The 21,040-nt window shown below is 40.0% G+C and overlaps 1 protein-coding gene across 1 annotated transcript in view; it reads left to right on the top strand.

Moving 5' to 3' along the window:
* The window catches only part of LOC130549414 (SH3 and multiple ankyrin repeat domains protein 2-like), an 84,160-nt gene that overhangs the window by 48,214 nt on the left and 14,906 nt on the right, over positions 1-21,040 (top strand). Inside the window, exons 5-6 of the mRNA XM_057326629.1 lie at positions 6,524-6,659; positions 13,085-13,165. Of these exons, the coding sequence (XP_057182612.1) occupies positions 6,524-6,659; positions 13,085-13,165 (217 nt within the window). The remainder of the gene's footprint in view (positions 1-6,523; positions 6,660-13,084; positions 13,166-21,040) is intronic.

Below are 21,040 nucleotides of genomic sequence, written 5' to 3'. Positions count from 1 at the left end.
CACTCGGGAATGCCCGTAAAAAGAGACGACAACCTTGAAATAAACAACGCGTTTTAAAAAGCATATTTTAAAATGAAGGAACGAAGGAACGTCACGCAATGTAAGTTATGTAACGAAGTAAAAGTACAGATTTTCTATTAGAAATTTACTCAAGTAAAAGTACACACTTTTAATTTTACTTAAAAAGTACATATTTTCCAAAATGTTACTCAAGTAAATGTAACGAAGTAAATGTAGCGCGTTACTACCCACCTCTGCTTTTGTCACGGCCCTACCTTCTTGTTTATGAATTCCTAGTCGTGTGGCAGGATCGGGACAGAGCCCTTAGGTTTTATGTGAGAAAGCCATGAGTTGTTTATGTTCTTTACTTCTCATGTGTTTTCTCTGTCTCGTCAGTGGCCCCGCCCCTCTCGTTTCGTGTATTTCCTCCCTGCCGTGTCTAATATTTCCCACCTGCCCTGTGTCATTATCCCTAATTTGTCTTCTCCTATAAATGCCCTCCTTTGTCCTGTGCTCTTGTATTGTATATGGTGTCTTCGATTGCGGTCCATGTGCTCCATGTTTGCTGTGTTCCTGTGGTCCTGTTTTCTGTGTAAATCCCCGTTCAGTGGTAAGTGTTCAGTCAAGTTTTTGTCTAGTGTTGTTTATTTTTAGTTTAGTGTCAGTTAGCCTACGTCCTGTTGTTTGTATTATTATTTTGTGACCTTTCGTTTTCCCCCATCGAGGGTGTTTTGGTTTGTACTTTTTGTTTTGTTAAAGAATAAAGATCTTGTTTGTTAACCCCTTCATTCCTGCCTGCAATTGGGTTCTTCACCGTGCATTCCATGACAGCTTTAAATATTGAACTTATACAGTGAGGGAAATAATTATTTGATCCCTGCTGATTTTGTAAGTTTGCCTGCTTACAAAGAAATGAAGGGTCTATAATTTTTATGGTAGGTTTATTTTAACTGCAACAGTGTATAAGTGCTAAATTTATACAGTGCTAAATTATTCATCCCCCTTCATTTTATTCACATTTTGTTATGTTGCTGCCTTATCTTAAAATACTTTAAATTATTTTTTTACATTAATCTACACTCCATGCACAATAATGTCAAAACAGATTTAGGACTTAGAACTTATTACATTTATTACATATAAAAAACTAAAATAAGTACATTGCATACAGTAAGTATTCATCCCCTTAACTCAGTAGTTGGGGTATGACGTGACAAGCTTTACACATCTGCATTTGGCAATTTTATGCCATTCTTCTCCTCAGATCAGGTTGGATGGAGATCATCAGTAGACGGACATTTTCAGGTTTCTACAGAGATGTTCAGTTGAGTTCAAGCTCAAGCACTAGCTGGGCCACTCAAGGACATAGACCGAGTTGTCCATAAGCCACTCTTGCATTGTTTTAGTTGTGTGCTTAGGATCATTGTCATGTTGGAGAATGAACCTTCTGCCCTGTCCAAGGTTCTGAATGTTCTGGGCTAGGTTGTCATGATCATTATCTCTGTATTTTGTGCCGTTGAGCTTTTCTTCTACTCTTACAGCGCTTCAGTCCCTGCAGCTGAAAAACACCCCCACATCATGATGCCGTTTCCACCACCCTTTACTGTTGAGATGGTATTGTAAAGGTGTTGAGCAGTGCCTGGTTTTCTCATGACTGCATTGCCACACACAGCTCTAACGACGAGTCGGCCTACAGAGAGGAGGTATGCAGTCTGACACACTGGTGTAAGGAGAACCATCTCTTGCTCAACACCAACAAAACCAAGGAGCTGGTGGTGGATTTCAGGAGGCAGGACAAGAAACACAGCCCCATCACCATCGACGGGACACCTGTGGAGAGGGTAAACAGCTTTAAGTTCCTTGGGGTTAACATCACTGGCGATCTCACATGGACTGTTCACACTGATGCAGTGCTAAAGAAGGCACACCAGCATCTCTATTTTCTCAGGCGCCTGAGGAAGTTTGGGATGAGCCAAAAAATCCTCAGAACCTTTTATACCTGCACAGTTGAGAGCATTCTAACTGGCTGCATTACCGCCTGGTATGGAAACAGCACGTTCAACGTCTAATGTGTATATCTTGTGTATATTGTGTATATACTGTCCATATGTGTATAATGTATATTATCTTTTTTGTACAGTGTCTTTGCACTGTTCGTCTGTATACTGTCACTTAAGTTTGTAAAGTCACACAGTTGTTTGTCATACAGTTGTCTGTCCAACTGCATTTTACTTTGTATGGAGTACGCACCCAAGACTTTCACTCACCACACGTGGTGATGTGACAATAAAAGTGAGTTGAGTTAATTGGTTCTCATTCACTTGCATTGGTTTTGTGTCCACACAATAGAAGTGAATGGGGTCCAGTGCTGTTTGGTTAACAACTTTCTTCAAAATGTCTTCTTTTGTGTTCTGTGAAAGATATAAAGTTGTAAAAACTTAAATGACAAGTGGGTGAGTAAATGATTTCATTTCTGGGTGAACTATCACTTTAAAGAAGGTACCAGTTTTGATGAAAACAATAGATGACTAAATAGTAATACTAGTCTATGCAACCAGCCCCTGGAATACCTGCATCATAATAATGTAATAAATATGAAATATATTTATCTTAAATGTATGCATTGTCTTATAAATGTTTAAGATATATTTAGAACACTTAATATTTATGATTTGTGTATGCATAACCCATGTTTTAATAGCATGAGTTTAAAGTAGGAATTGCCAGACGTCTGAAAAAAGTTGAAAAAAGTAAAAAAGCATAACGCAAATGTTTTGTCAGGGTTAACGCCATTAGAAGGACTGCTAGTTCTGACACACTGAACAAGAGAAATAATGAAGTTATCAGTACCTCCCCAGCTAACACAGTACATTCTGACGACATCGCTAGTTCATCTTCATTTGGTCACCGTGACATTACTTTGTGACCATGTTCTGAGGACGTCTTGGCAACGTTCCATTTCTTAGAATTTTTGCTTACGTTCCAGAATCGTCCTAGCATCGTCCTCAAATAACGTTGTGAATTAATCCTGTGGAGAACATTGTAGCGACATGATGTACTGGTCCTCAGATAACAGGGACACTGGTCATTTGATTAATGAATCTGGTCATTTTTGCTTACGTTCCAGAAACGTCCTAGCCACGTCCTCAAATAACGTTGTGAATTAATCCCGTTGAGAACGTTGTAGCGACATGATGTACTGGTCTTCAGATAACCTGGACACTGGTCATTTTTGCTTGCATTCCAGAAACGTCTGAGCCACGTCCTCAAATAGCGTCGTGAATTGATCCCGTTGAGAACGTTGTAGCGACGTGATGTACTCATCTTCAGATAACCTGGGCACTGGTCATTTGATTAATGAATCTGAATCAATTAATGAGTTATTTCTGTTTATTATGTTATTGTAGGGAAAATGTATGATCAGTGTAAAATCTGTTATAATGTCAAGACGAATGCTATTAATCTGACTTCTGACAGCTACTAAACTGGAGTTTAATTCGATACCACATTTACAACTATTTATTTTTCTTTGTATAAATTCTTTGTTCTGCAAAGAGCCGCGCGCTCTCATCATTTAAACGTTAACGTCATTTCTTTTTACCTCACTGCCTGATTTTACTTTAGCGGTTTATTAATATTCTTTCTTTACTTTATACCTTACAGATGTGAGGGTAAACTGATATTTTAGTGATTTTCGATCGATTTTGCGCGTTTAAATGAATGGACCCTGATGTTTGTGAGTGTGACTAAAGAAGTTTTTGATTGTTGTTTCTAAAAACGGACAACCTGCTAAACTTATGTGGTAAGACAAGAATATAATGTTAAGCCTAAACATAATGTTTATTCATCTCTGTCAATAAATATCTGCTTTAAATCCTCTATATTGGGTTGCAGTCTTTGATTATTTATGTCATGTACTACAGTATAAATAAAATATCTGATTGTGATGTACAGTGCTGTGTTGAGTTTTATAATCGTTATACTGTGCTTTATACATGTTTGAATAGAAAATTACTTATTAAATAAATGTATTTATAATTATAATAATAATTTAATTATTTTTAAATAAAATGTAATCTTTAACGCACAGATTAAATCACAAATTAATTTAATCCTCCATGTGAGGGATGATAATTGTTTAAATTAAATAAATAAAAAAGATTTTGACAACGTGACTGTTTGGTCATTAGGACGTGCTCATCACGTCCCAGAAACGTTATTTGGTATGTCACTGCGACGAATATGGTACGTTCCAGGTCTTCACCATGTCCCAACAATGTCCAATGTTACATCGTCAGGACGAATATGCACAGTAAAAATAAAAGGTGCCTCAAATATCCTGTTGTGTACTCAAAGAACCTTAAACTGTATTTTAAGTGCTCCAAAGCTCTTTTTCTCAATAAAAGGGTTATGGTGGAACCATCTATAGTCTTTGTGGTTCTTCCAGGAACCTAGAAGATTCTTGAATAACCCCATATTCAGTTGTGAAGTTCTGGAGTCACCTTTTCACTACACTGGGACCTCAAAGTGCTTTGTGGGTTATTGAAGGAACTCAAATTTTAAAAAATGGTTCTTGTAAGATCTGTAAACTTGTAAGTGGTTTCTGGAGAATCTCTCTTGTACAAGACACACACACATTTTAAAATCATGCACATGATTAGTAAAGGCTAAATGTTATTTTGAAAAATTTCAGCAAGCTTTTTAATTATTTTATATTTCTTACTATTTGTATTATATGATTAATTATATTAATATATTATAAATAAACATTTTTATTCTATAAGTAGATCATAAGTCACTGAAATCTTTTGAAAATGTAAACGTTGTTGTGCTTTCCATCCAAACAAACTGCAGCTGCTCTGTGTGTTTATTGTGCAGTCTCGCCCTCCACAGTACTGTGGCGCTGTTGGCCCAATGTCGCAGCGTCAAGGCACGTGCCATGTGGCGCTTTCGTTAGCAGTGTGTTTAACTTTTTCCCGCTCTGCGCAGATCGATCACTTTATGACAAAAAGCATGCGGACTTAGAATAACATCTCTAAAGCATACAGAGCAGTCAGTTCACAAATAGCTCTCACTGTGCTTTGATGTCGCCGATCCGTCTGCGATCAAACATCAGTGGCACGAGTGTTCACCGGTGGTGTTCCGCTCGCGCGACAGGCGGGAATTCAAAATAACGGATCGCAACAACCTCTCGACTGTCCCATTGGATGTAAGTCAAAATATATAAATAACTTAAATATACGAACTATATACTATTTATATAAATGTATACTCTGACACGTCTAATTGTATGGCCGTTTTTGGCTATTTAAACCATTTATTTACACAGTGTAGGCAGCGCATGTTTTAGCCGAGATGCTAACGAATATAAATTAAGATGAAGCTTGTGGGGCTAACGTTAAATGGGTAACGTTAATGTTAAATGACAAACAATGACTTTTAGCCACTTTTAGCTATTATGTTCACTTTTAGTGAATGTATAGCTCTTTTTTAACTTATTGATGTTTGTGTTGAATGGTTTTCCCACCCATGTTACGTAAATTGTCTGTAATTAAATATTTGTATCATTCAGTTCTGTTTTTATCCTTTTAACTCAGAATTTTCTGTATTTTCCATGATATATTCATTATTATGTTATTTGTTATATTTGCACATGTAAAATACTCATTGACAATGGAAAATCTGAATAAAGTGGATTATTACAGTTGTTACTATAAATAGCCTATTGTATTCCTTAACCATAGACCAAAACAGTGACTTCCAGGCATTGTAATATTTTATTTATTGTTACATTTGTAAACCAATTTGTGATGTGCTAAATGATTAAATGTAATGTTTTATGAGACGTTATCTAAATCCCTCTTTTTGGTCTCCATGTCTTATTCGCAGGGGCAACCAAGGCCAACAAACCCAGCCCACCCTGATGCTCATCCTTGCACTGCCTGGGACACTAGCTGGGTTCGCTGTTGACCCAGGTTCCCATTGTTCTTACAATATTTAAAGCACAGAGCCACAACTGCTGCCTTTCCAGTCAACTATCAGGACAGTAATGCTACAGCCGACACTGCCTCACCAAAACTGGACAATAAAAGATGTGAGATGTTACCTGATCTGATGAGTCTGGATTTCTGCTGTGCCATTCTGCTTTTTGGCATGAATGACAGATTTTGGCCTCAAATCATCTCAAACTCAGATCACGAAGTTCACTGGACTCCAGAGGCCAGATCTCAATCCTGTAATGAATCTTTAGGATGTGTGAGATTGACATCAAAAAGGGAGATTCGCATCATGGATGCTACAGCAATTGTGTGATGTTGTCAATATGGACCACAAACTGAGGAACTTTGCAGTTCTGAAGTCAAGAGAGGATTTGCTGTACCTAATAAAGCTTATGCTTCTGTGCTAGGATTTGGAGTGTTAGCCGAACAGACTCTTATCTTTCTTTAGAAGACTATTATGTAGTTGCAAACAACATTTGAAATCTCTTATGTAACAATGTCCCGTGTTTTGCTTTGTGTTACAGGTAAATCATCAAAATGTGGTGAAGTTGGGACATCGGCTGGTTGTGAACATGATTAGACAGGGAGGAAACCGGCTTGTCATTAAAGTGATGAGAGTGAGCAGAAATATTGATTCAGATGACAAAGTCCGTAAAAAAGGTACGAAAAGTCCCAGAACGATCAACTTTCTGTCTTGTCATGCCTAGTAATGGAAAATAACAGACTTTAAATGGTCTAGTTCCCTTTCTGTCGGCATGCCGGACTCTGCCCCGGATATCTGGGTATAAAAGGAAGACGGCGTGCTGCATTCATTCACCTTTTGTTCTTCGGAGCCTTGATCTCATGATCTATATCGATCTACCGATCTTCAAAAAGACTGCTGGATTCTTACGACGTGGTGCAGCGGACTGTCCCTTCCTGCAGCGACTTCCCCTGGGTGTCTCAGTGGTTCCAGAGGTGTTCGACACTTCTAAAAGAGCTTTCTCCAGCGTGGCATGTCCCGCTGTTCTCGTGGGTGCAATATACTCATCGAGGAGGGGGGCTGACATGATGTCTGCCTCAAGTGCTTGGGTGTCCGGCATGCTGAGGCAGCTTTCGTGGATACGTCCTGCCCACACTACGGGCGGATGGCGATCCAGACGTTGTGGTCACAGGTGGCTGTGTTCTTTATGGACCCAGCCACCACTTCATCTGCTTCCCGTTCTGTGACAGCAGTGGCTACGGCCATGCAGTCCGCTACGGCGAGCAGCGAGGGTGATATGGGGATTACCGTGAGCGTTAATCCTTCTACCACAGGGTCGCGGACCGTTCGTGCCCCGTCTCGCTCAACTGACCATTCCCAATGAGACGGTCCAACCCCATCTTGTTCCTCAGCCACGTATTCGGAAACGGTGCATGATGATGATGAGATATCCCTTGCAGCATCGGAGGGTGACTTAATGGCATCCGACAATTCCTCGGAGCTCCCTCCCTCGGGGGGTCGAGCCCAGGAAGAGACGGACGTCGAGATGTTGGCCATGCTTGCCCGGGCCGCCGCGAGTATTGGGCTGCAGACAAAAACAAACCTTAAAATGCAAATTGTTTATATATTTTATAAGACCAAAAATTCTTAAAATCTGCAACAGACCATTTATTAAGACCTAAGTGCAGAAGCTTTTGGATCTAAAACCAAACAACAAGCATAAAAGCGCTTATTAATAACAAACATGGCAACACAGCAAAAGAGCACTGTGTGATGGAGCCTTCCAAGCATAAACACAACACAGTGCATATCAGCAGTTTAGTTTAAACTGACGGACAAAACAAATCTTTAGCCGAAAAATATGTCGCTATGGTTACCAGTTTGTCGATCATCACAAATGCAGGAGTGTGTACTATGTGTGACTAAAGTCATTCGCGAACCAGTGGGCGGGGCTCGAGAAGTAGTCGTTGATATTTTTCTGTGGAGGCAGCAACCTATCTATATAGATAACTGTATTCCAGGACCTGGCGTTCGCTGAGCCTGGTGTCAATAACAGTTGTAATTTCAGTAACAAGGGCGTTTTCAGTTCTGACACTTACAGGATGTTCGTTGAATACAAGTCCCTCTTATACAACAAAAGCTCGGGTTAAAATTGAGGTCTTAATTCATTGCCCTTTTAATTCCCCGGACAAATATTGTATGCCCTACACAGACATGCATTTGTGACCTCAAGACTTGACTACTGTAATGCACTACTTAGTGGTTGTCCTGCAGCATCAATAAACAAACTACAGTTAGTTCAGAATGCAGCTGCCAGAGTTCTAACCAGGTCCAGAAAATACGATCACATAACCCCAATGTTATCAACCCTTCACTGGTTACCCATTAAGTATCGTATTGACTTTAAAGTTCTTTTAATTACTTATAAAGCCTTAAACGCTTTAGCCCCTACCTACATAACAGAGCTTCTACCACACTACAACCCATCACGCTCTCTAAGATCTCAAAACTCCAGACTTTTGATAACACCTAGATTAACTAAATCCACCAAAGGGGGCGGAGCTTCCTCATACGTAGCACCTAAACTCTGGAATAGCCTTCCCGATACTATTCGAGGGTCAGACACACTCTCCCAATTTAAATCTAGATTAAAGACACATCTCTTCAGCCAAGCATTCACTTAATGCTAAATAAACCACCGGGAGACTGCATTTATTAGATATTATTTACTAGAATAATCTTGATTGTTCTATAAACACCATGCACTCTGCTGTTTTTTACCTTTTTTGTGTTTTTCAGTTTTTCTTATTTTCTCCTGTAAAGCTGCTTTGGAACAATGCACATTGTGAAAAGCGCTATATAAATAAAATTGAATTGAATTGAATATTGCATGGATAACCAACAGGGTGAAACAGTCTGGTCCTTTGGTGATGAAGCTGTTTGTACCAATGTTGAGACAGATGTTATATATGAAGGAGATAATTCATTAGTAGGTATCACTGATGATAAAGTTGTTTCACACCTTTGCATTTCGTGTGAAGAAGCCCACTCAATTATGCGGTAGAGTTGAGTACACCACTGAACACACCCTGATTTACATTAGTCAAAAGCCTGCTTTTGGATATATCCGCACTACAGATCTTATCTCTGTGCCACCCCCTAGGAGTTTGAATCCCAATGTGGTTTTTAAGTGGGATCACCATAGTTTAATGGATGTTGCCATTGGTGGTCTTTACTTTGATGAACAATTAAGATAATTGGAAAATGAAATGATGTTCCCTGCAGTTCGTGAAGCAGTAAGCACTACCATGACTCGACGTATTATTAGTTATGGTGGCAATGATATTAGCCCAACGCAACTATTCTCTACGATGAATCTTGACCACCTCACACAAATTATTGCGTCTCGAATATCCTGGTTTTTTGCAGTATTTGGTTACTATGCATCTATTGTGTTAGGCCTATATTTATGCAGCTGACAGTCACGGAGACACCAGGCTCTCTCACCACTCCCACACCCCGTTCACGCTCACCGGAATTCTAATCATCATCACCAGCACATCATCAGCCCCATCATCAGCCCCGTCATCAGCCACGCTTTAAAAGACTCACTCAAACTCACAGTCTTCGTCTGGTCTCGAACAGAAACGGACTCTCTAAATAATACCTACCTGTTGGACTTACCTGTCTTCCGAGTGTTTCCAAGTTTCCCGAGTGTTTCCAAGTCTTCCAAGTTCTCCACGGCACCTACTTGCCTGCACCTCTCCGGATTCCCCTGTTAGCCGTCCACGATCTCCTAGAACACAAGGACAGTATTCCTCTACTACTCTCATCAGTTCATGTCATATGCCATATACTCACCTGTTGATATACTGCGTGTAAATAAACTACTATTTGAAGTTTCACCATCTCGCATCCTAGTATTTCTGTTACACTAACCTTATACATCTTGAATACAAAGCTTAATTGCCTTATCCTGCGTAAACAAGGAGTACGTTGATTGCAGCTCTGTGCCGGCATGCTGGACGCAGGTACAGGTCTCCTGACAGTACATAAAGATTTGTTTCGGAGAGGTTTAGGTAAACACGAGGAAGACAAAGAAGTGGAAGCATCTGTTCCTAGTGAGGCTTCCCCTGCATATCGAGAGATAATTAACAAATCTAAGATTCTACCTCCTACGACGGACACCCGCTACTGAACAAGCACATCCTAGACCAGGATGGCATGATCTGCAGCAAGCCACTGTGGCAGACGCCCGTCAGAACATCATTTTGAGAAGACCTGCTGATAACCAAGCAGATTTCAACCATCTGGGTGCTGTCGGTGCAAATGTTCGTATGTCTATTCTACGCAATATGGATATTGAACCTTTTACTCATGATATCATAAATCAGACTAGACTCGTTGTGACGGGACTCGTGCTAGCAAGTTATATCTGCACGCTACGTATCCCACAAGGTGCATTGAGAAGGCAACAGCTTGTTATGGAAACAATGGCTCCTTGCCTGCCAGAATCCCAAGTAATGGATACTGGACTTGCCCGACAAGAATTAAAGAGGATCTTACATGACACTGACGGGTTACGCGATGCTGGATGGTTCCTAGATGGAGTAAATCAAATCTGCACACAACATCCTGACCCAGCCGAGGCACATTGGTCTAGATGTTTTGATGCAGAAGCACGCACCTGGCGAACTGGAACAAAACTTGGACAAATGGTCAATTACCTACGGTGAGGGAAATAAGTATTTGATCCCCTGCTGATTTTGTAAGTTTACCTACTTACAAACAAATGAAGGGTCTATAATTTTTATGGTGGGTTTATTTTAACTGATAGACACAGAATATTTAAAAAAATCAGGGGAATAAAATGTTATATAAAGGTTATAAATTGATTTGCATTTCAGTCAGTGAAATAAGTATTTGATCCCCAAGCAAAACATAACTTTGTACTTTGTGGAGAAACCCTTGTTGGCAAGCACAGAGGTCAGACATTTCTGATAGTTGGTCACCAGGTTTGCACATGTGTCCGGATACATTTAGTCCACTCCTCTGTCAATCTTTAAGGTTTCTTGGCTGTCGCTCAGCAAATTGGAGTTTTAGCCTCCTTCACAGAGGTTCTATAGGACTAGGGTCTAGAGACTGGCTAGGACATTTAATGTGCTTCTCCTTAAGCCACTATTTGGTTGTCTTGGCAATATGTTTTGCGTCTTTGTCATGTTAAAGGCTCATCCATGACCCATCTTCAGTGACCTAGTTAAGGGGAGGAGGTTCTCGTCCAAGATTTTACGGTACATGGGCCCGTCCCTCAGCCCCTCAATGCGGTGAAGTCATCCTGTATACCTGTAGCAGAGAAAAAGCCCTAAAGCAGAATGTTTCCAACACTGTGCTTCTCTGTAGACATGATGTTCTTGGGCTCATAGTCAGCATTTCTCTCCCTCCAAACACAGGAGTCCATTTTGGTCTCACAGCAGTGCCAGCACTTTCGCCAAAGCCTTTTCTGAATCATTTTTATGTTCATTGTCAAACTTAAGACGAGCCAGGCGGGCCTTCTTGGGCAGGAGGACCTTGCGGGTGCTTCAGGATTTCAGTCTACTGTGGCATAGCGTGTTACCAATGTGTTACCAATGTTTTGCTTGCTAACTGTGTTCCCAACTGTCTTGAAATCATTAACAGGCTTCTTCCGTGTAGTTCTGGGCTGATCTTTAACATTTCTCATGATCATCTTTACCCCATTGGGGAAATATTGCAGGGAGCTCCAGAACAAGGGCATTTGATAGTTATTTTGTATATCTTCTATTTCCAAATAATCACACCAACAGTTGTCTCCTTCTCACCAAGCTTCTGTCTGTAGCCTAGTCAAGGTTTGTGCAGGTCTCCAATCTTGTCGCTGACATCCTTTAAAACCTATTTGGTCTGGACCATGGTGTTGGAGAGGTTGAACTGGAAGATACAGATTCTGTTGGCAGGCATCTTTTATATACATAACAAGCTGATTTAGGAGTACTTTCTTAAAGTGACAGGACTAATCTGTGGTCCATATAGGCACATAACCAATCTGTGGAGCCAGAATTCTTGCTAGTTGGTAGGGGATCAAATACTTATTTCACTGACTGAAATGCAAATCAATTTATAACCTTTATATAACATTTTTTCCCCTGATTTTTTTTAATATTCTGTGTCTATCAGTTAAAATAAACCCACCATAAAAATTATAGACCCTTCATTTGTTTGTAAGTAGGCAAACTTACAAAATCAGCAGGGGATCAAATACTTATTCCCTCACTGTATATCACATGGCCGAGGCGGCGCCTCATCGCACCCGTAATAGTTGTATCAACTATTCTGTTGATAATTGTGGCATTTGCTGTTAGAGGTACGATCTCCACCACTAAACTCAATCAAGTAGTGAGTGACCTTTAGGCCATCATCCCTTATGTATCTGATGCTTTAAATGCACTGACATGGGCTACATTTGGACATCTAGTAGACGACAGGACCATGCCTGGAATCATGAGGATATGGCTGAGTCAGATACCTGCAGCTGCCATCCGTTTGCGTGTGGAATTAGCACAAGCTGCTGGTTCAGGTCTGACCACGCGGTATATGAGAATCCTCATTTTCCATAGGTATACATACGTCGCATGTATGAGGAGGAATGGACAGTTGCCGGGCAAGCCATCACCGTAGTAGGTGATAGTCCATATTATTGACATAGGAGGGACTTGACAGAGGTGAGATCCACTAGATTTAATCAGAATGGGTTATGCTAATATGGAAGGACATCCTGACCCAGCACCAGATCTGGCAGGCAATAATGATAATGAGGACTAAGCGTAGTATGTTACTGTCATGAAGGATTACCGAACTACTGTAATTCTCGATTACCTCATTTAAGGAATGCCTTCTACCTCACTTTTATAACCTCGCTGAGTGATATACAGTATCTGAGGATCTCAGTTAGCTGTTGCACTGGCTGCATGTTTTTAGTTTAGGAAAATAGTTAGTCTACGACTAGTAGTCACAATACTGACGCAGTATTTCCATGATTTAGGAGAATAATTTGGAGAAAATTATTCAAATATCAAATTCCTATAATCACAATTTTGTTATTTTGTCGTAGCACCTCCCCCTCCTAAGAGAGCCCCAACAACTGCACTCTCAAAGCGGTCCAAGTCCATGACATCCGAACCAGAAGAATTTGGTAAGCATTACTATAACTTAGACAAACTATTCCATTTGAATGCAGTTTGATGTGTATAGCTCTTTTCACAATGTGCCTTTTTACAAAGTAGCTTTACAGAATTGTTTGCATGTTGTAACAATGTATAAAACATAAAGGATATTATTTCACATTTTGCATTAAAAATTGTAAAGAGCGTATCTAGAGAATTATAGCTAAATAGAATACATAGTGTTTGAAAATATATGTTTTAACAGGTTATAATAGTCCCTAGTGAGCAGCCGACTGTAGAATCTTTGGATTAAAAAAATGAGGGCTGTCAACGTAAATGCATTAAAGCATGCGATTAATATTTTTCAGATTAACGCGTTAAAATATTTAACGCAGCATCCATTTATTTTGTCATTATTTGTCTAGCGTTACATTATATAATCACGCTCTTATTCATGTAAAGGTTTTTAAACCACTTAAAGTCCGAGTAAAGTGACATTAAAATATGTGTTCTGAGTTGTGTTCACAACAAAAAAATGTGTTACTAACCACCAAGCCAAATTTGAATGGAGAAAAAAAATCTAAGTAAATAAAATAAGTTACGAGTTTTTTTAAGTTTTATTTTTTCGAGCTTGAGCCTTCTCGACCAATCACATTCCGCGCATGTTGTTATGGAAAAGACAGGTCTCTGTCATTGGTTAGCTGTGAAAAAGGTGCTTGACAGGGCGTTTGAACTTTGTTCAACCTCAAAAGACGCTCTGAGCTGCAGAAAAAGACGCTGGTGTTTTATAAAGCGCACAGGACTTTTTTTGAAAACAAAAAAAAAACGGTTTACTCCATAGGATTATAATTTAAACCAGACTCTAGCAGCTTCAAAAAAAGAAGTCAAGTGTGACCATGGCCTAAAACAGCTTTGTCTGATAGTGAACCATCCAGGCGGATTATCTGCTCGCTCGTCTCGAAATTTGTTAATTAAACATCATTCACTGAAGCATGTCCCGATCACGCGCTGTGGATCCTCCTTCCGTTTGCGTTATTCTGCTCCGCCCATTTGCGTCTGCGTTACCATTTGCTTGTTGTTTTGCATGAGATTTGTTTAGTTGGGCAGAGTGAGAGCCTGAAAGCGCGTGCGTTCGAGTTTACAACCCTGAGCTTGTGATTGAGCAGACACCTGATGCTAGTGATAGGGGAGGGGCCATGCATGCTCAGACAATCCATTAACTCATTGATCCCCCGTTTTAGCCCCGCCCAAAAAATCCTGAATACAATCTCGGTGAAAAACAGTGAAAAACTGTTTAACGGTTAAACTCCACAATTCAGTACTACATACTTCTGAGTCTTTGTAATGTGTTTCAGCAATACATGTCTAACATCTATAATGTGTTTAGAAACAATGCTCAGAATTCTCTTTACCCGGACTTTAAGTGCGATTTGAAACAGTTGCTTTGACGCGTTCAGTGTAGAAAGACGGCTTTTATCTGTGGGATATGGCAAGCCGATGGTGTCACAATTACCCCATAGATTAAACACGTTTATATCCGAACGCCATTTTTGACGGCATTTTAAACAGTATTTGCGCTGCAAAATACGGCGTTGCGATCCCAAACGCTGTAAAAACCGCACGAAAAGCTGTCCATAACGCCGCATTTATGTCTTGCCATATGACGGCGTAAAAAACGCTGTTTTGGTTGCACAGAGCGCACGTCATTTACGGCGCTTTGTCTGTTTTATAATGAGACCCTCCTTCTGATTTCCAAAGCCAGTAAATTTGAACTGTTGTCACCCAATCACTGATGAACTGAGCCAGACCAGAGCAATTTACCACTGATCATTTTACAGGATTTTATTATGTGCGCAGTGTTTGCTAACATTAAACAAATCATTGCTTGCTTTCTGAAGAAATGACTTCTCTTTGGTAATTTAAGGTTACACAACGTGGTCAACAGTTGTATAAAGGCCAACCAATCCCATTGTAATGTATCCTGCTTATTACATATAGCGTATTGCTTACGTGGAAAGCAAAAAAGCAATTGGTTGAAATATTGTATAAAATAATCCCCAACACCAGAAATCATTCCTGGTATAAGCGAGATCAGCCAGATTAAAAAGTGAACTGCATTTCCTTTAACAGGTTCTTAGGTGGCTAACGCCAGGGACTGTGGATGTTAGCCTGCTGGTTAGCGTGATTGAGTTGTCATCGCTGACTGAATCATTTGACGGTTCTCGCACCACCGGCCACGTGGCCAGTTTTTTTTTTCTGTTGGTCGGGGAGTGAGGTTTACACACTGCACAACTCTTCACTAGCTGGCCTCCGTTACACTCACCCCCCTAAACCTCACTCCCATCCGGGTCACGGCACCAATGTAACCGGTCCTACTCTCCCCGCGGGCCTCGATCCGGCGTCGGTCCGGATGGGAGACGGGCGCTCTAACGAGGAGGCTAAAGACCGCAGTCCCTAGCGTCTGTCGCTAGGGGAGTGAGGTTTACACACTGCACAGCTCTTCACTAGCTGGCTTCCGTTACACTCACCCCCCTAAACCTCACTCCCATCTGGGTCACGGCACCAATGTGACCGGTCCTACTTGCCCCGCTCTGCGCGGGCCTCGAACCTGTGTCGGTCCGGATGGGAGACGGGCGCTCTAACAAGGAGGCTAAAGACCGCAGTCTCTAGCGTCTGTCTTTGTTGGGACTTGATTGATGTTAAGGGTTATTCAAAGATGTTAAGACACAACAATGATCTTACTCTGACTGAAACATCCAAAGTGCGCACATCAGAATGTATGTGTCTCGCAAACATAATTATCCGTGCAACCAAAATGGTGTTTTTTACGATGTCATATGGCAAGACATTTCGGTCGCCTTAAAACATCGTTAAATACGGCTTTTCGCACGTTTTTTTGCATTGCAAATACTGTTTAAAACGCCGTCATAAACGTGTTTAATCTATGGCGTAATTGTGACACCATCGTCTTAGTGGAACGCGGCACAACACGACAGCGGTAGCGTCTGGTGTTCACAGTCACGGGCTAAAGGCTGCGTCAGTCAATCTCTGTCAGACAGCACAGCATCAATATCAACTTCTCTTTCGTGCTTGAATGAAGAAAACCATACAAGATTATGACCGAAAGCCCATTTTGTCTAGCATTTTCATAAGCACAGACTTCAACGTGTTAAATAAAATCCTGAATGAATGCAAAGACTTGTGGAATGTGAAAGCGCGTCAGATCTGCGTAGAGCGGCAGCTCTTAAAGGGGCCGCGCTCTTAAACCTGCAGCTGTGACTCCTGTCATTAATGTTCATCAAAGAACAAAAGAAAAGAGTGTTTTGTAGCTTTAACTCTGTATTTAATTTAGGATTTAGCATTAAATACTGTTAAGTGTTTGAAAACTTGATTCAATTTCTGTATTTTCCTCCCTGTTAGACATGAGAGCTCTCAGTTATACTGTACTTCAAATGTTGAACTGCTGTAATTAATGTTCAAATAATTGAAAAAATAATAAATTTAATAGAGACATTAGTTGCAGTACTAATATCAGAATGTTGCCTTTCATTCATAAAATGATGTTGTTAACAAAATATTTTGTTTCTACATTAATGTGGAGATTAAATGTGAAATTATTAGAACCTAAATGTATATTTAAAAACGTATTTTAAAAAAACAATAGTTATGTGGGATTAATCACAGAACAAATGTGTGATTAATCAGATTAAATTTTTAATCGATTGACAGCACTAAAAAAAATCAAATTTCTGAGATAACTCTGTGGTGACAGTAGGTGGTGTGTCCATGGTCATTAATGCCGTGTTTACTGTAATTTAGGGGATGTTGGTCAGATATTAGATTAATATTTATTTACATACAACAGTCAGTTGCATCATGTAGAGATGAGGCATTATTTTTATAAATAAATCAGAAATATGGGAAACTTTGAGAAGACTATGAACAAGCTAATAGACAAGGTACAAAGAGCTTTTAATGCTTCTAGGGGGGGAAATGTAAAATTGTACATTTTTGGTACGGCCTCTCTATCTGTCCATTGTCCTTTGAGTGACATCCATTTACATTACATTTACTTCTATTCTAAATTCAAAATTTAGTCTATAAATGTCTTTTATCTGGATGTATATTCCCTGGGATGAAACCCACAACCTTTGTGTTGTTAACGCAATGCTCTACCTGTTGAGCTATACAGGAACCCAACTGATAGCCAGGGGGCTGATAAATAAATTATTAGGCATACGCACAAAATGGGCATAGAAATGTGTGTATGCTGTTTTCCACGCATGTATCCAGATTTATAAGAAAAAATCTTGCTGTAAATATGTGTGCACCGTACGGATGCTCTTGACTGTGCGTACGCACTCTTTTTCCTGGAGTGAAAAAAGTAAAGAAGTAAAAAAAGGATTTTAAACTCTACTTTCTACGCAGAAGTTAAACAAAAACTATATAAATTTAGGCATATTTGTAGTGGAAGTGCTTGATCACTTTCTGTGGCATGCTATGTTTTAATGACAGAACTCAATGTTATAGGGGACAACGTCTCAGGTTATGAGAAAATATTAATATTTAGCGTGAACAATGATCAATGATGCACACTTATTTCAATATTATGGTGGACACTGCTGGACTCGGTCCATTCTCTGCTTTGAAAAGGTCTAATGATAATAGTTTTCTGTACAACCGCAGCTAGTGGTTGATGTTGTGTGAAGGCATTTCCCCAACATTATGAAAAATACCAGTGTATTTGAAGGATACGATAAGAGTTGCACGTTTCTTTTTAAAAATACTTTGAGAGTCAGACAATTGTAGGTTTACATCACAATATATCTGTTTTCACTAAAATAGATAAAATATGTTCACCTTCTCAACAAAACTGGACTAATCTAATTAGATTATTATTTTTAAAACAAATGAAATAATATTTAGCCAGTGGAAAAGAATGAGATCACTCTTCTAAAATCTTTATCTGAGAACTATTAAACAGTTTTATGGATATTTTGGTGTATTTATTCAAAACATAATGACACTGGATGCTTTTTAGCAATGTGATATAATGTAATGTAATGTAATGTATGGCACAAATGCATTTATAGGCTAATCAGTATCTCACATTTTCTTAAAGGGATACTTCACCCAAAAATGAAAAGTCTGTCATCATTTGCTCACCTTCGAGATGTTCCAAATCTGTAAAAATGTCTTTGTTCTGATGAACACAGAGAAAGATATTTGGAAGAATGCTTATAACAAGAGAGTTTTTGCCCCCCATTGACTCCCATAGTAGGAAAAAAATGACAATGGTAGTCAAAAGTGCCCCAGAACTGTTTGCTGTCCTACATTCTTCAAAATATCTTCTTTTGTGTTCAACGGAACATTTTTTTTACAGATTTGGAACAACTCGAAGGTGAGCAAATGATGACTGAATTTTCATTTTTGGGAGAAGTATCCATTTAATGTATTGTACCTTTGACATGTTTAACATTGTGTCACATGGATTGGATTATGCATGGAAATTATATGCAGATGAGGTTATGCATAGTAAAACTAGGTGTTGAAAACTCCATATATGGTACTTTCGGGGAGGAGACGGGGTGGAGATGCACGTATGCACAATCTTTCTCTGACTGGGATTTAAAAAGGGATTTTTGTGCAGGTTCTGGCGTAAACCTAGCTTTTGTGCGTATGTACACTTTTAGGATGAAATCTACAACGAGGTTTATACATGAGGCCCCAGATGTTAAACTGACATTAATGTTGAGATGCTAGCAGAAAGCATTTTATACTTGTCTTATTTCAAACTATGTCCTCAGACAATGGGCTGCTATACACTCACCTAAAGGATTATTAGGAACACCTGTTCAATTTCTCATTAATGCAATTATCTAATCAACCAATCACATGGCAGTTGCTTCAATGCATTTAGGGGTGTGGTCCTGGTCAAGACAATCTCCTGAACTCCAAACTGAATGTCAGAATGGGAAAGAAAGGTGATTTAAGCAATTTTGAGCGTGGCATGGTTGTTGGTGCCAGACGGGCCGGTCTGAGTATTTCACAATCTGCTCAGTTACTGGGATTTTCACGCACAACCATTTCTAGGGTTTACAAAGAATGGTGTGAAAAGGGAAAAACATCCAGTATGCGGCAGTCCTGTGGGCGAAAATGCCTTGTTGATGCTAGAGGTCAGAGGAGAATGGGCCGACTGATTCAAGCTGATAGAAGAGCAACTTTGACTGAAATAACCACTCGTTACAACCGAGGTATGCAGCAAAGCATTTGTGAAGCCACAACACGCACAACCTTGAGGCAGATGGGCTACAACAGCAGAAGACCCCACCGGGTACCACTCATCTCCACTACAAATAGGAAAAAGAGGCTACAATTTGCACGAGCTCACCAAAATTGGACAGTTGAAGACTGGAAAAATGTTGCCTGGTCTGATGAGTCTCGATTTCTGTTGAGACATTCAAATGGTAGAGTCAGAATTTGGCGTAAACAGAATGAGAACATGGATCCATCATGCCTTGTTACCACTGTGCAGGCTGGTGGTGGTGGTGTAATGGTGTGGGGGATGTTTTCTTGGCACACTTTAGGCCCCTTAGTGCCAATTGGGCATCGTTTAAATGCCACGGCCTACCTGAGCATTGTTTCTGACCATGTCCATCCCTTTATGACCACCATGTACCCATCCTCTAATGGCTACTTCCAGCAGGATAATGCACCATGTCACAAAGCTCGAATCATTTCAAATTGGTTTCTTGAACATGACAATGAGTTCACTGTACTAGAATGGCCCCCACAGTCACCAGATCTCAACCCGATAGAACATCTTTGGGATGTGGTGGAACGGGAGCTTCGTGCCCTGGATGTGCATCCCACAAATCTCCATCAACTGCAAGATGCTATCCTATCAATATGGGCCAACATTTCTAAAGAATGCTTTCAGCACCTTGTTGAATCAATGCCACGTAGAATTAAGGCAGTTCTGAAGGCGAAAGGGGGTCAAACACCGTATTAGTATGGTGTTCCTAATAATCCTTTAGGTGAGTGTATGTACGCCTTACTTCCGTGTTTCACAGGAAGAACCCGCGGCAGTTTCCGGTTGGTGAGACTTAAAGCAGAGAGAAATGGGAAACTGAGAAAATAGTTAAATTTAGCAGATGCTGTACACAGTGGTATATAGAAGTGCAGTTCTACCGTATTTGAAATGATACTTTCATAAGTTTACATGTCATTATAACGTTCAAATACAGTAGAACACCACTTCTAGAACCCTGTAGAACAGAAGAATCATGTGTAAGCAATAATGTAATTAACAAGGTTTTAAAGTTGATGAATGCAGTACTGGAATAATGCGATTCTTTTCGGTTCTTTTTTTGTTCTTGTAAATAGCTGCTGTATTTTATTTCAGGCCAGTAACTCAACTCAACTCAACTTTATTTACATAGTGCTTTTTACAAATTTCAACATATTGACTATAAGCAAAACAATTAAACTTGTACCTGTAAAAACAAGAAAAAGTTGAAAACACAGAAGACAGACATACCCACATACAAAACGCTCCACACACACAATATGCACACGTACTAACACACATAGATATAGACACACACACACGGACGCGTAGACACACGGACGCGCACACACACGCAAACGTACACAGACAAGTACGCACACACACAGACACGCACGCACACACACACAAGCTCAGTGAGAGCCATTTAATGAATAAAAAAATGAAAGAAATAAAGCATTTAAAGAGAAAACATAACTTCCTGGAACTATCTGAAGGCTCCATGAATCACAGGACGCTCCAGCGTTATGGACTTCCGTTGGCAGAACTCTCTCTCTCTCAATGGCTCTGCTCTGCACAAGCTCGACAGTGCTTGCACAACAAGGCTAAATAAAAA

Source organism: Triplophysa rosa, unplaced genomic scaffold (genome assembly GCF_024868665.1).
Source record: "Triplophysa rosa unplaced genomic scaffold, Trosa_1v2 scaffold117_ERROPOS1490233+, whole genome shotgun sequence".
In the NCBI taxonomy this organism is placed as follows: domain Eukaryota; kingdom Metazoa; phylum Chordata; class Actinopteri; order Cypriniformes; family Nemacheilidae; genus Triplophysa; species Triplophysa rosa.
This window is presented reverse-complemented; position numbering and strand designations above follow the sequence as displayed.